At 39.4% G+C, this 16,671-nt stretch overlaps 1 protein-coding gene across 1 annotated transcript in view; it reads left to right on the forward strand.

Moving 5' to 3' along the window:
- EPHB6 (EPH receptor B6) overlaps window positions 1-16,321 on the forward strand; it is a 57,328-nt gene extending 41,007 nt beyond the window's left edge. Inside the window, exons 6-16 of the mRNA XM_009998286.1 lie at window positions 6,317-6,441; window positions 6,695-6,857; window positions 7,691-7,805; window positions 10,523-10,578; window positions 10,694-10,813; window positions 11,192-11,439; window positions 12,379-12,594; window positions 13,647-13,796; window positions 13,946-14,139; window positions 15,343-15,498; window positions 16,213-16,321. Coding sequence (XP_009996588.1) covers window positions 6,317-6,441; window positions 6,695-6,857; window positions 7,691-7,805; window positions 10,523-10,578; window positions 10,694-10,813; window positions 11,192-11,439; window positions 12,379-12,594; window positions 13,647-13,796; window positions 13,946-14,139; window positions 15,343-15,498; window positions 16,213-16,321 — 1,652 coding nt within the window. The remainder of the gene's footprint in view (window positions 1-6,316; window positions 6,442-6,694; window positions 6,858-7,690; window positions 7,806-10,522; window positions 10,579-10,693; window positions 10,814-11,191; window positions 11,440-12,378; window positions 12,595-13,646; window positions 13,797-13,945; window positions 14,140-15,342; window positions 15,499-16,212) is intronic.
- Window positions 16,322-16,671: the final 350 nt, after the last annotated feature.

Below are 16,671 nucleotides of genomic sequence, written 5' to 3' on the forward strand. Positions count from 1 at the left end.
TACATGTTGAAGAGTTGTTGAGGCAAGCTGCTCTGGAGAAGGTAATGGGAGGGTGTAGTTCCGTGAGTCAGAGGATGCTTCTTAATTCTGCAAGACAGAGGACACTAACCAGGGTTCAACAGGGATTTTGTAAGCATCAGCTTGCCACAACATCTCTTAGAGAGCTTTCCTTCATTTCCTCTTCACCTTCTGTTTCTCCTACTCTTCTCAATTTTCTTACACTTCAGTCTTTCTAGCATTTTTGACCTGTTCACTTTTTTTTCTTTCTGTGTTTTATGATGTATGTTTTTTCCATCTTTGCTTGTTCCTGTACACAACCATCCATTCTCCTCATTTCAGTTCATACTTGAATGCACTTTAACAAGCAGTATCCACTGTTTCATCATATCTGTCCACCTTTGCCTTGTTGCATATTAAAATGAGGAAGTGATAAAGGCACTGTCTAAAGATGAAGATACAGTTGAAGATACAGATAGGTGCTGTGTGACAAAAAAAAGAATGTATACAGTGACACCTAAATATACATGCCCCTGGGATGGCATATGTTAATACTGTGCAGTGGGTCATAAAAGGATATGAAAACTACAGTTTTTACAGTTCCTGGAGAGGTGTTAAATGGAATTTCAACTAAGGATCCAGAAGCAGAATCACCACTCCTATTTTAGTGAAATTGCTCTGCATGTCATATATTTTCTTCTGCCTTCTCCTTGCCTTTTTAACCTCGTTGTTCTGGTAAGTGGTCTTGGAATATTATTTTCCTGCCAAAAGGAAACAGAGATTTTGTTAGGGTTTTTTGTTGTGGGATTTTTTTTTTCCTTTGACATAGTATAGTTGTATCAAAGATGTTGTGATCCTTGTAGCTAGGAACTAAACCACAGGGATAGCTAAACTAAAACACTAATGGCTTGTGTTGGCTGTCAGAGGAAGGGATAGGTTAAAGATTTGAAGAGTAGTTCAGACTGATGGATAGCATGCTTATCTATTGGTAGGAAAATAGAGGACAGCATCAAGTAAGGTCTGATTTTCTGTAGATATGTAGAGGCACTGGAGCTGGAGACAGCCACGTGTGTACAGGCATACAGTTCTGCTAACTGTCAATAATAAGTTGGTCATTACAAACGTATAAGCTAATATGGACAGTAATTGTACACTGCTTGTTTAAGAGGATATAATGAGGAGTAATGTGATAAGGAGGAAGTGGAGGAAAAATTTGAAGTGAGTGACAGGAAATGTCTCTAAACATTTAGAGATGTTTAAATGTTAAATTAAAAAAAATCCCTAATGAGCTTCCACAGTGTAGTTGTCAAAACCCCTGCAAAACCAGGCTTTGGTAAAGCTCCAAGAGAAATGCTGTGAAACCAGATGTGGCGTAATGATCTTGGTTAAATCAGATCTTGTCATTTCTGCTTCTGTGCTATGGAAAGGAATATATATAAACCCTAAGTATCTTCCATACTGTTAGCAGATGCCAGGGTTTGTCTATGTCTGTTTCTTCCATTTGAAATGTTACTTCACAGGTATTAAGTAACAAAGCATACGTAGGATACCTGGTCACCTTAAGAATCTGGCTGCAAGTCTTTTGCTAACAGAAAAAAATATATGGCTGGGTAATTTATATGGTAATTCCAGGCAGTTACTTTAGCTTCTGCTGGAGACAGATGGGTGTTCTGTTAGTATTCTAAAGAATTCTCTTTCTTCATGCTTCTCATCTCAGCCTTCTTCATCTATATCTGAGGTACTTCAATTAAGTAGCTGCTTTCTTCTCCTGCCTGGAATCCACAAATCTACACTCTTTTTTTGCTTCTGTTTGACTTTTCTGACCACTCCTATTCCTCCAGGTTCCTCTTAGTGTCTGTGGGTTTACTGGGTGTCTCTCTCTAAGGTGCCTCTCATGCACTGAAGCAGTTTCATGGGAGGGCAACTTTCTTAAGCAGCAATGTGTACTGAATGACTTCTTTCTGTGTTTGGTTGTGGTTTTTTTCCTTTGCCCTTCCTCAAGATCATTAGGAGTGAACTTGAGATGAGCTGCCCTTGATTCATAGTGACAGCTCATACTAACAAGGCTCTTCCTCCATCACGTGACCTGTCTCATCCATACCCCTTCTCTCCAGTTCCTTCAGCAGCTTTTCACTTTAGCATGGCTTATCATAGTTATTGCTGTTGTGTTATTGTAATAATTATTATTACTACTGTTATTATTATACAAGCAGAGACGCACATTTCAGGATCTCATGCTCTGAAAGAGACAAGGAGCGGACAGGAAGGCATGAACGATATAAAAACAGGAAACTGGAGAAAGTTAAGATTTCAGAGTAAATGGCTGTAGCAAAAATTTTCTCTCCACTGATTTAAAGGTGATGAAAGAAAGACCCTCCAGCCCTGACAGTTTCTGAATATTCTGCTTACTCAAATATCAGGCAGAGTCCTTTCACTTCTTCCAGTTGCTAATCCAAAAAATCATCCTCCTCACCCCTACCCTTTTGTTGGAGGTATCTTAGGCAATATTCTGTGCTGCAACAGTTGTACTTTTCTTTCTCCTCTGCTGCCTATTCACTCTTCATCTTTGTCTCCAAAATGTTGTTCATGTAAGAGTTTTCTTTCCCCTGACAGTCTGCTAGCCCTGCTTCAGAGTAGGATAGGATCTTTTGGTCTCACAGTCACATTTTTGTGGTAGCCTGATTATGATGTTCATGCTCTTCACTGACTATGTGTCTGAAGACAGAATAAGAAGGGCCGGCACTGAATAATTTCCTTTAATATGGTAAGACTTAACCTTCTATGTCAAAAAGCATCTGAAACCTGTTTGGATAATAATAATAAAACCTGTTTGGATAGTGATAGCATTACATGTAAATACAGTATGCAAATTACAAGAAGGAAAAACTGTCCAAAATTCAGATAAGAGAGAAGGGAATTGCTTTCAGCTCATCTTTGAAGTGCTGAGGGTGAAAACCTGAGGAAGTGTCAGGCTATAATAGAAGAGGTTGGGAGGCTGTTGCAGATAGCATGAGCTGCATAAGGAAAAGCTATTATGTAATTGTAGTGGAGTTATCCTTTTTCACAGAGGGGAGCCTGACACAAAGAAGGCAAAGAACTTAATATCCAACCATATTATTTAAAAAAAAGAAAGAAAGAAAGAAAGAAAAGGATTAAAATCTTAATGATTATTTTAATATCTTCTAGTGTACTTACAGGGTAAACAAATATCTCATGTTTCAGGACAGAATTCTGGTTTTCATGTAAAGGATTGTGAAAAAAAAAATCCCTCTGTGCACAGCTGTAACTACCTAACCAATTTTTCCCTGTACACCTTCAACTGAAGCATGTAGTAATGTCTGTTGCCAGACACACTCTACTGAGTTTATTCATTCAGACAGTTGTTCTATTCATAGAAAGAAGAGGAAAAGATAAAGACAGTAGAGACCCAAATATTGGAGCAAATCTATGCAGACTTTTAAAAGCAAGTAGTTTTAATTTTTTTTTAAACTGAATCCAGACATTATGAGAGCTAATAGAGATCTGTGAGAATAAAGGTTATGTGATCAGATTGCCTTGTACCTGTGTAAGAGGGTGAATGAGGACACGGACAGCTATGAACAGTGCCAGGAAACTGAAGAGGACCTTACAGAATATTTTTGGGTGAAAAGGTGTGAGAAAAGGAAAAGCATTAAATGCCAAGTATGATTATGAGATTATGAAGGAAAATGGATGAGTCACTCTGTGCTTATTGTCCTCTGAATGAACTACCGTACTTTTCAAAGTAACAAGCCATTTGTTTATTTACAATCTAATTGCCAACCCTGATTATTCACCAAAGGTCCCTAAGAATTTGGCTGTATTGTTTTTTTCTTACATAGGAACAAAAAAATACTCTTTAGGTTTAATTTTTCTCTCGGTCACCCTTGTGAACTCAGCTATCTTCAGTGGATTTGCCCAGTTATGCCTGGGACTTAATAAAAATTTCTATGATCACTCCTCAAAAATAAACTTCCAGTTTCTCTCCTTACTATGCCCTATCTCTACAGCATGAGCAGAGAATGAATGCGCTTGTTTTCACATTTCTGGTTTCAGCAAATGAAGACAGAAACTTTTTGAGCAACTAGAAATAGGACGTATACAGTAAAGCATGGCACTTTGTGGTATAAATTATTTTTTTCTGCTTATTAGGGATGAGTTGAACACATACAGAAGAAGCAGTAACAATAATGGTAAAGGAAATAAAAATTACTAATTAATTTGCCTTTCTGTCAAATCAGTCTTCATCCACAGAAAGTAAAGTACAAGGTTATGACATAAGACAACCCAAGATACTTTAAAGGATTTTCAGGTATTTAGAGAAAGGGTCAGAACTAAATTGAAGTCTGTGAAAAAGCCATAGGACATTTTCAAAATAAAGACAAGATATTAAACACATAATGAAGGAAATTTCCATGCTATATTCAGACTGATCTTCCTTGAAGATGATATATGGGAAAATGTGTGGAATAAAGCTAGGGTCTTCACACTGTTTACTTAGAGTGTGAGTATAAGATGATACTGGAAGAGGTAATGAAGGAGAAACTAGAATTTGAGAGTGGTAGATTTGGGGCTAGTATTAGAGAATATAGAGGCATATTAGAGAACATTAGAGGCATAGGTGAAGTTGATCAAACCATGTGAAATATAAGAAAACAAATAAATACCCAGAAAGAACATACAGACCCTATCAGGGTTGAGTTTGAGTACCAATTAAGTATGACCTGTGAGCCAGTTGTCTAAACTGCTGTTGTAGGCCATGGATGTCTAGACAGTACTGTTGAGAGAGTGATTCAAACTTATTATTAGAATCATAAAATGGCTAAGCTTGGAAGAGACCATTGGAGGATGTCTACTCCAACCCACCTGCTTAAGCAGGGCCACCTTGAGCATGTTGCCCATGACCACATCCAGAACATTTCTTAGTATCTCCAAGGTTGGAAACTCCACAACCCCTCTGGGTAACCTGCTCCAGTGCTCAATCAAAAGAGTTTTGTTGTGTTCACAGGGAATCTCCTGTGTTTCATTTTGTGTACATTGCCAGTGGACCTGTCACTAGCCACTGAAAAAAAGACTGTCTCTGTCCTATTTTCATCCTCCCTTCAAGTATTTGTGTACATTTATGAGATCCCTGCAAGCCTTCTCTTCTCCAGGCTGAACAGTCCCAGCTCTCTCAATCTCTCCTCATTAGAGAGTATGTCCATGTCTCTCTTGTACTGGGGAGCCTAGAACTGGGCACGGGTCTTGAAGTGTGGCCTCAGCAGAGCTCAGCAGAGGAGAAAGAACACCTCCCTCAACCTGCTGGCAACATTCCTTCTAATGCAGCCCAGAATACTATTGGCTGTCTGTCACAGTTTGACTCAGGATTGACAATTAAACAAGCAATAATAATGCTCTCACTCCCCTCCCCCTCCCACTCAGAAATTTTTAAACTAAAATACAGGTCAAATGTTGCTAAGTGACTTGGAGTATTCCTTCCAGGTGTGGGAAAAATTGTGGATTGGAAAGAACTGAGAAGAGTCGGAAGATCTGGGCTTCTGTGGTTCAGTGGCCTGCAGAGGGACTGAGACTGTCAAATACAGTAGCAGTTTTCACATTTGGGCACCAGTCCTGACAGGGTTTGGCCTGAGATACAGGAGCTAGTCTGAACACAAGGCTGCATGTCAGGCTATGAAAATTAGATGTTTTCATTCTCTAGGACCTGCAACTGAACTGAGACCACTGACTTGAAGAGCAGCTCAAAGTCTGTTCCTTCACACATCAGTGTTTTAATCTGGTTTGCAACCATAATCTGGTAGTGAAAGGCCTCCATTACTTTGATAGCCATACTTGATTTTTTTTTCCCCCAGGCAAAGAATTATAATCTGAGGGAGAAGCAGAAGAGAAGTAGTGTGCTCTGTTTTTGCTTTGACCACTGTCACATTGTTTGTCCAAGTGTCATCCTAGATCAAGGCAGTGGCACTGAACATCTTGTCATCTTACATGTAAAAATTGCAAATTTGAAGATCAGAATAATATGCTAGTTCAAATACAGGTAATTTCATCATTTCTGTGCATGATCTGTTGGATGTGGATTTCTTCATTTTCTTTTTGCCCAAGTTGTCATTGACTGTATCTTCCAGTGGAGTAGAATTGTGCCTGCATTTCTTCTAGCTATTTTATAAAGTACTTCATAATGCAAATTAAGGGAAGTTAAAGGATCAGCTAACCTAATTTATTAACTCATCATGAATGAATATTCAATATAGTTCATTGTTAAGTTTATCCATTTGCAATCTCTCCCTCCTCTCTTTTATTCTAGTCCCCTCTGCTGTCCCCATGATGCATCAGGTGAGTCGTACTACCAATAGCATCACACTATCATGGCCTCAGCCAGACCAGCCCAATGGGATCATCCTGGATTACCAGCTACGCTACTTTGACAAGGTGAGCAGAATGTGATGAAGTCCTGATGGTTGTGTAGCTGTTGTGAAAAAGAGGACAGGGAAATTGTCTCTCTGCGAGATGTACCCCTGGATAAGGATGGATAAGGTAGAGAAAAATGCTTCCATTATGAGGGAAGAATAAGCTGTATCAAAACCAGTTCATAATACACACTTCATCTAACATCAGTCCATCTGCTTTTCTCAACTTGAAACCATCTAGTCTCACATTACTTTTTGGTCACTGACATTCACAGGCAGAGGATGAGGATAATTCATTCACCTTGAATAGTGAAACTAACATGGCCACCATATCAAATCTGAGCCCAGGCAAGATCTATGCCTTCCAAGTACGAGCTAGAACAGCAGTGGGCTATGGCCCATACAGTGGAAAGATGTATTTCCAGACTTTAATGGGAGGTAAGTGCTACCATTTTGTATTCAGATCTTCACATGACCATCTTTCACTTTGGTATGCCCCTGAGTATTAGCTCTGGATGACTGGTACCAGACACTCCTACTCAACTTGTATTTCTTCATATCATTTGCAAATGCAGATTTGTTCACTCAAAGAAGCTTCATGCTGTCAGAGCATATTGTTTACACTACCTCCATATTCCCCAGTCCTACTCCTTGTTGCCTCTGCACCTCTGACCAGCAGGAACAGAATGTATCAGTGCAACTCTCTTTAGGAGGTAGCTACAGTTCATACCACTACACACTTCTGTAGTGTGGTCTTCAGTGGCCACAGAAGAATTATAGCTGAATGCTCTGTGAAAGTCTTAAAGACAGGGGGGACACAGCATATACTCAGAAGCTTGTCTTCCAGCAGTATCACCCTCCATTCAGGCAGAGAGCAACATATTACCTTGTGATACTCTTTGGTCTGGATCAAAGGTACACGCATGTATATCATCTACAATCTAGGGGACCTGGGGATAAATTCCAGGTGTAGAGCTGGCCTATACTAAATTGACTAGTCTTATGTCAGCAGACCAGGGGAAGGAAAAGTGGATTCAGAGGGAACATTGGTTTTTGGGAAGTAGGAAGGAGAAGCACTAGAGAAGCACAGTGACTGAAGAAGTAAGGGGGTAACCAAGTCAAGTGTTTGTTCCCATGCTCTGGACTAGCATGGGAAGCAAAAGATTGGTAGGGATGGAATTATGGATGAGACTTAGTAGAATAGAAGATAAACTCTAACAGTTACTGTCCTCTGTATTTGTGTTTGTGTATGCATGTGTCTTCTTTGCTAGGGGAGCGCTCGGAAATGGTGCAGGACCGACTGCCACTTATTGTGGGCTCAGCACTCGGTGGTCTAGCCTTCTTGGTCATAGCTGCCATTGCCATCCTTGCCATCATCTTCAAGAGGTGAATTCCTTGACCTGCTCATGTGCACTGCAGACAGTGGAACTTTCTTACCCCCGCTACATAACCCCATCCTCAAGGAAACATCCTGATTTACATGTATCCATATGTCCTTGAGATGTCATCTTCTAATTAAGGAAAGATCTTGCCCCATAACTGCTGTGTGAGGAGCATGTCCTTTGGTGAACTGCTCATGTAGTTAGCTGATATGTGGCTACTTAAGGGAAGCATTTTCCAGCTGGTACTCAAAGGGAATTTGAGTGCATCACTGTAAAGAAGGCAACACAAATTGCATTTTAGGCAAGCTAGTGGAGAATGAAACAATATAAGGAGGAATAACTGGTGGAATAAGTGTTTATATTGACTTATTTAGAAGGTGCTAAATACTATTTAACTGAGGACCAAGACATAGTAGCTCGTTTCCTGAAGAATAAAATCTGTACAACCCCAGTAGTTCCATGGAACACTAACTCAAAAATACAGGTTAAAGAAAGCAGTTTCCCATTTTGGAAGACTATTTCCCATTTTGGAAAGAAAAAAAGGCAGATAAGTCAATGTAGAGATAATAAGTCATGGCAAAAAAGGACCGAAATTTTAAAGAGAAAGAGAAATAAGGGTCACTATTGTAGAGGTACAAAAGTAAACAATCGGAATTTTATTTGAAGAGAAGAAACTTTACCTGCTCATTGAATTTACTGAGGTTTGAACTTAATCCCCTAGATTATCAATAATGAATTTCTGTATCTTTGCTCTACTCTGCCTCTGGGCAAGAGAGACTTTTTAGCTTTTTCTGATGACATAAAAAAATGTATAAACTACTTAACTTTAGAAAATTACATCTAGTTTTAATGATTTCTTTGTTGTTCTCTTCCCTTTTCTACATTTTTTCTCCTTCAGTGTATGTTATTTTTAAAATACTTTTTTTTCTGCAAAAAAAAAGAATTATCAAATATTGTTATATTTGCAGTGTTGCCTTCTTTTGTAGTTTTGAACTGTTAAAAATATAATTTGTTGTTACAATTGGAAATGTGATATTATGTGCACAACTCAATAAAGCATATATTTTTCTAAAAAAATAAACCAAATCCAGAATACATTAATATTACCAAAACTGTGTTGGGAAAAGATACTAATGGGTTTCTTTAAAGGTATTTACATAAAAGGAAGTATCATAAAAATAGAATAATTTATACTTAAAACATCATATGCAATTAAGACAATTGTTCAGAAAAAGTCAAGATACCAAATTTCTGGTTTAAATTTACCCTTGATAAGAAAAGTGAATTTGAAAATGTAGGAAATTAGGAATACCACATTCTTTAAAAGATTGAATATGTATAGAGTCAAATGCTGTAATTTTAACTTGTTTTTCTAAATTATTGATACACATTTTCCAGGCAATATAGAATCTAAAACACATATTTACTTAATTTTTATTTTTTTTTTATGATGGAAAACCGTTTGTATGTTAGATCATCTGTATAAAAACATTAATTAAGACTTCACTTTAAGATGCAACAGCAGTTAGAGCTCTTTAAGTATAGGCCCCCAATAAAGCAACTCTTTTTCCACAACAGAACAAATTTTGAAGGTAGAACTATATGTGTGTGTGCAATCTTAGCAGAATTTAAAGAGGTAAGCCTACAAAAGAAAAATAACACACAGTTACCTGTTAATATGACAGAAGTAGTTGTGTTAGTAAAGAAATGTAACATAATGTTTCATGATACTCTGTCTTCAGATGCTAATTGGATCAGCAGCTAGAAGGTCTTGTGCCTAAAGAGCAAAGCATATGAGTTGACATAAATCCATGCATACAGCAGGCAATCCAGTCTAATTAATATGATTTAGAAATTATTTTAAACTAGCATAAATTGTATGTTTTTGGAAAATAAAGTAACATTATTGGGAATAAAGGAAGTGTCTTGAAAACACAAATTATGTTTAAAGAATAGGATCAAGCTTACAAAACAACCAGATTATACAGGAAGAAAATTGCTTGAATCACACACATTTAAGAGGAGAAAGAAATCTGAGAAAGATTGAGAAGGCCCTACTCTTACTGGAAATAAGATGCATATATGCAATAAATACGAAAATGAAAAGACCATACCTGTTTAATCTGTACATTTAAAAATCACATAATGGTGCAAATTTCTATCCATCTGGCTCTGTGGGGTTGGTTTTGGGTGCCATACTTACAAAAAGATTTGTCAAAGTAAATGCTGTTAAGACACGAGGAGGAAAAATTAAAATTAATTAATCTTTGGGCAAAATTCATACAAATTAAACATTAGAGTAAATGGCTTTTAGAATGGTTTTGAAAAATATAAAAGGCATCATAGGAGGTGGCTTAGATTAACAATGAAAAGAGTAACTTGTTTTAATGAAAAGAAATTAAAATGCAAATTTAGCCTGAGTAGCAAGAAAACTTCCAAGACAGTAATGTTAAACTGTAGTGTTTTTTATTCAGGATAGTGCTAGAGGGCCTATCATTTGGCATATCTAGAGTGGGGAGGCAAACAGTGGTTTAACAACTATCACACAGAAAACAAGCATGCAGTTACCATGCATGGTTACCATGAGACGGGCAGGATCTTAACACCCATCTCCTAGTTCTAAATTCAAGGAATCTCTGAATCTTGCATTGAGAAGCATACCCCAGCATCTGATGAGACACTCTTGTGTGTTTTAACTTCCCTTTCCTTTATGTCCTGCAGTAAAAGGCGAGAGACTCCATACACAGACCGCCTGCAGCAGTATATTGGTGCACGAGGTAAGTGCTCTTAAGCAACAGAAGGCAAGAGTCTTTTTCTTTTCAGGACTCATTAACATCCATGGCTCTCAGGGTTTGATTCTGGTGATGTTTTGGGCTGTCTCCTCCACTGCAGGACTTGGAGTGAAGTATTACATTGATCCTTCAACCTATGAAGACCCCAATGAAGCTATTCGGGAATTTGCCAAGGAGATTGATGTGTCCTTCATCAAGATTGAGGAAGTCATTGGATCAGGTAGTGTCCAGATTTTGAAGTGCCTTCTTGTTTTCCTTGAGACCTGGGCACACTGCTGGCCTGGAATGGACTCAACCATAGTACATCAAGTGTCTCAGGATTGCTAACCACTTTTACCAGAATTCATCTTAACCTTATATAGTGGCTCCAAACTAAGTTTAAAACACCCTTCGAAGACTCAGAGCTCCTCATTTGAACACTAAAGCTGCAGCCTCCAACCTGAGCCTTCATCAAGAACTTTACCTTAATCCCAGCGGTTCTAGTAACCCTATGTCCAAGCAGCACCTGGAGTCTTCCACAATGGAATGTTTCACTGTACCTGACTAAAATTCTTTGCTGTGTTTCCTTACTTGAGGTGTGTTTCTTCCTCCCTGACAGGAGAGTTTGGAGAAGTGTGCTTTGGGCGCCTAAAACACCCAGGGAAACGTGAATACACAGTAGCTATTAAGACTCTGAAGTCAGGTTACACAGATGAACAGCGGCGGGAGTTCCTGAGTGAGGCCAGCATCATGGGACAATTTGAGCATCCCAATGTCATCCATCTGGAGGGTGTGGTCACCAAGAGCCGGCCTGTCATGATTGTCACAGAGTTCATGGAGAATGGATCACTGGATTCCTTCCTCAGGGTACCACAACCAGAGTCTCCCAGAACTGTTACCTCTTCATCTTGCTGTGTGCCAGTCTCAGATCTGATAATTTTTCCTGTCCTTCCTCTTCACTCCTGTTTCTATAAGTCCTCAGTTGGCCTCTTCAGGTGCAATAGAAATAATAGCAAATTACCAGAGTAAGTGTTTTTGGGTCAACATGGTGAAAATATTCCAAAAGCTCACCCATCATGTAAAACTTCATTATTTTAGACTTCTCCAGTTTAAAATATTAATGATAAACAGTACTAAATTGTTTATCTTTCTACACAGCCTTCCAGTTCCTTAAGTGCATGCTCAAAGTTTGCCTTTTTAATAATGCTTTTCAAGCTTTATTCCAATGAATGCTTCAAGTTTCAACACTCTAATGAAGTAGCAAAATTTGTAGTTCTTTTTCAACTCAGAGTTCCCAGTGTTTTTTCTAAAAATGAAACATAAATACATACATTTTTGTAGTATAGATGCTTCACTTCTTCCTTTTTTGATGTATATGCTAATTCAACCACAAATGCTTTGGCAGGTACATTTTGAGGAGCACATGAGCACACTATGTAGAACTGCATAGAATCCATTTGAAAGATTTTAAAACAGCAAAATAGTAAGGGCAGATTTGTCTGCTTCCATTCATTTAGCCATCTTAGTAGTTAATGAGACTAGACATAGGATGATAAAAGAGGATATGGCCACAAGATGAGACTTGTCTTCAGAAAAAGATCACCAGTGTCTGACTTCATTTTAGATTCATTTCTTTAAGCCCATCCTCCTTTCATATTTGCTCTCCCTGAACCTTCAAATTTTGGCTGAAGTTAAGATGTATGCTCTCTAACTTCATAAATCCACCTTGTTACCTTGTCTTTGTTAGTGTCCCTTGTTGGCTTCCTGTTCTGTCATAAAAGTATATGTTTGCCTTCTCACTTGCAGCAGAAGGAGGGACAGTTCAGTGTGTTACAGCTGGTGGGAATGCTACGGGGCATTGCAGCTGGCATGCGCTACCTTTCAGACATGAACTACGTGCATCGTGACCTGGCAGCACGAAACATCTTAGTCAACAGTAACCTTGTGTGCAAGGTGTCAGACTTTGGTTTGTCCCGCTTTTTGGAGGATGATGCTTCAAATCCCACCTATACTGGAGCTTTGGTGAGTTATGGCTATGGAGTCAGTTACTGCAGTGCTGCCAGATAGAATTTTTTCATGTGTCCCTCCTTGATTTGGTCCTTTTTAGTCCATTTTGAGACTAGAACCACCAGTGCATTAGAACCTTCTAACCTGTTTCAAACAGGTGAAGACCAAAAATAACTGAATATCTGATCCACTCTGCTATGTGGAATGGAATCTCAGTGCTGTTCTTTGTGGAATGATGATGAATAGGACAAACCTCATAACCTGATGTAGGTGTTATCTTTCCCCTTTCATTAGTTTCTTACAGGAAGTATAAATGATTGAAGGAAAGACTGAAGTCCTGTACTACCACCCTTTTCTCAAAGAGGTTTTTTGGGTTTTTTCCTACAGACAAATAACTGACATAAGTATATTTATTTATGGGCTTACAATCAATCATCAAATTAACTTACTGCCTACAAAGTTCTGGCACTTACAGTACATACAAAAGAAGAGGTGGGAGTATGACTGACAGATTGAAACTACCATTTGGTATGCAGGGGATGAAGAATTCAGTCACTGAAAAGTGAAACAAGTTTTAGATATGTGTGTGTTTTGAAGAACAAGCACCTGAACGATCTGTCAGGTCATATCTGCAGTCCAGTGATGTAAAGATGGAAAGAGAAAGGAGTTGATGCTGGCCACTCAATATATCTTAGTGTTGCAGGTTGGGATTGTTTAATTTACTTTAGATTTCCAAATGATTGTGACTCTCAGGAGGATTTTACTTTCTGCCACCTCTCAAATGCTGCAAAGAAGAGCTATAAAAGTTAAAATAATGGGATTTGTAGCAACCAGGAGACATGATTCTGTTGGTTTTGGTTTTTTTTTTTTAATCTATAGTTGCCAATAGAACAAGGTGGAAAACTAGAACATAGTTTGAATTTAAATCAACAATGTCTACAAGACAGCATCAATTGGACTGGCAGCCCATACTGAGAGTCATGCTACTGGCATCTGTTCAGTGATGCCATTTTCACAAATGGTCCTTGTCTCACTAACATTCTTGTTGCTCTCTGACTGCTTTCTAGGGCTGCAAAATCCCCGTCCGCTGGACTGCCCCTGAAGCTGTCCAGTATCGCAAGTTCACTTCCTCCAGTGATGTTTGGAGCTATGGCATTGTCATGTGGGAGGTGATGTCCTATGGTGAGAGGCCTTACTGGGACATGTCCAATCAGGATGTAAGTTTTAGAAGTGGTAAAAATGTAAATCTGCCTCTCTGAACCGTATCAGTTCAAGTAGTAGGAAGTCATACACCATCAAGTGATTGAAGCTTGTTTGTCTTTTATTTCCCCGGCTGTGATACAGCTTTGTTCTTCTTTTCCTTCAGGTAATTAATGCCATTGACCAGGACTATCGCCTGCCACCACCCCCAGACTGCCCAACTGTTTTGCACCTACTGATGCTTGACTGCTGGCAGAAGGAGCGGGTCCAGAGACCCAAGTTTGAGCATATAGTCAGTGCCCTAGATAAAATGATCCGCAAGCCATCAGCCCTCAAAGCCACTGGCACTGGGAGCAGCAGGTGAGATTTAGTGCAAAATATTAGGGCTTGTGTCTCTGTAGGATCATTAGGAAAAGACAGCAGTAAATCAGGCTCTAAAATATTTTTTTCAGCCCTCTCATGAGACTAGAAGGAAATAGGAAAAGAAATGAGGGAAAGGGTTGGAGGAACTGTATATCCTGATTTACTTAATGGATGATGAGTGGTGAGTGCTGAATGTGAGAGGAGATAAATCTCTTGATGAGGTGCACTGAGGAGAAACAAGTAAGAGATCTTAAGGACTCAAGGGAGGGTCATACAGTGGTGCAGCTACACACAATACTCTGTGGTCACACAATACTGTATGATCACAAGAGGTGATGAAGGAATAGAAGACCTTAGCTTATGGAGGGAATGAAATCTGAAATTAAGACTATTTAGAACTGCAACTTGCATCCCATGTTTTCCCAACTGCCTTTTGCAGCCTGATGAACCAGAGGCAGGAGGTCAGGAAACAAGTCCTTGTGGGGGGCACATTGTGCCAAGATTAGAATCCTGTTGGGCTGATGATGGAATTACATTCTGCTGGCCTGGAAGGTCATAAACCTTGTCTCTGTGAAATGCACTTCACAGGTGGGGGAGGGGAAAAGTGCCTATTTGTACCCAGTTTACTAAACGCATAAGGAAAGTTACAGCTTTGGAACAGGTTCAGATGATGGGTAAATGAGCAAATGCTGTATTTTTCTTGGACTTTTTACTGTTGTGCTTTTATCTGATAGATTTTGGACCTGAAACAACAGACTTATTGTCTCTTAGGTTACTTTCTGACCAAGAAGTGCATCTAGGTAAGGAAGAGCTAGTCACAAAGTTTAAAAAGTGTAAGGTCTCATCTCTGCCTTAGAAACCTCGCTGCAACTCTGCCCAGCTCATAGGTCTAGACACAGAAAGTTTTGAAAGATCTGGGGCAACAAGTAGAGAATATGTCTGAGAGAGTATAAAAGAGGAAGGAAGGATGAATTTCTTGGTTTGAGTTGATTGTTTTCTGGCAGAAAAAGGAACACAGGTAGTCTAGAAACAGCACATCAAGGTGGGACTTTAAGAATCAGGACATGAAGAAAAAATACAATTGTTCTTCTCTACCCTGTGATCTTCAGAGGTTGTATTCTCTCTCTCATAACTCTTGCATTGCTAGTGTGGTTGGCTGATGTTCATAACCTGGGTTTTTAGCACCTGCCTCTTTTGCAGACCATCTCAGCCTCTCCTGAGCAGCTGTCCTCCAGATTTCCCTTCACTCAGCAATGCCCATGAGTGGTTGGATGCTATCAAGATGAGCCGTTACAAGGATAACTTTGACCAGGCTGGTCTGATGACATTTGATGTCATATCATGCATGACTCTGGAGTAAGTAGAGGGGCAGAGAGCACAAGATACCAGACACTGAGTTTTCCATGCAGAAAGCTAAAGCAGTCTGAGAAACTGAATAGCTGAACCCCTCTGCCATGAGCAGGGACTTCTTTCAGTAGATCAGGTTGCTCAAAGCCGCATCCAACCTGGCCTTGTACACTTCCAGGAATGAAGTATCTACATCTTTTCCTGGCAAACTGTTCCTGTGTCTCACCACCCCTCCTTACATCCAGTCTAAACCTGTTCTGTTTCAATTTAGAACCATTGCCCCTTGTCCTGTCGCTACAGTCTCTGGAAAAAGTCTCTCCATCTTTTTTCGAGCTCCCTTCTCTGGTAAAAAGTCTCTCCATCTTTTTTCGAGCTCCCTTTATAAACTAAAAAGCTGCAAGAAGGTCCCTCCAGAGCCTTCTTTTCTCCAGGCTGAACTACCCCAACTATCTCAGCCTTTCTTCAAAGGAAAGGTATTCCAGCACTCTGGGAATGTTCATAGCCCACTTCTACTGCTTCTTTTTGTGTTGTAACCTACGAACTTATGCCGACACTCCCTCCACCCACATATATCTGCCAAGCAAATGCAGAAGCCTTGTGAACTATCTCAGACAAAGATACACATACACATATATCCATATGCATTGATTTGGATCTACTGGGAAATGGACTGGGACTGTTCAAGTCTGTTTTAACACCTTCCACTCCTCTGTTCTCTTGCAGAGATATCCAGCGTATTGGCATCACCCTCGTCGGTCATCAGAAAAAGATTCTAAATAGCATCCAGCTCATGCGAGTTCATTTGAATCAGCTTGAACCAGTTGAAGTGTGATGTTTACACCATCCTTATTCCACAAGTCTCAAAATCTGAAAAGGTTGTGGGAGAATTCACCAGGATTTACACTATAAGAAAAAAAAGGTGTCAATATGCTACTTGAAGGCTTAATGCACCCAGGGAATGCATACTGCATCTCCTGTTCCATGAACAAAAACAAATCCTTGCCATGATTGAATGCAGTGCTAGATAATTGGTGGCATTTACATGACATCATACATTGGGAATGGTTTGGGAGAGGAAAAGTTACAATAACGTGGAGAGGAGAAGAAACTATAGCCTGGACAGATCACAAGCACCTGTTGCCTCTGCCAACAAAAGGTATCAGACAACTTTACAAAGCCATC

This window comes from Chaetura pelagica, unplaced genomic scaffold (genome assembly GCF_000747805.2).
Source record: "Chaetura pelagica isolate M959 unplaced genomic scaffold, ChaPel_1.0 scaffold120, whole genome shotgun sequence".
NCBI classification, from domain to species: Eukaryota; Metazoa; Chordata; class Aves; order Apodiformes; family Apodidae; genus Chaetura; species Chaetura pelagica.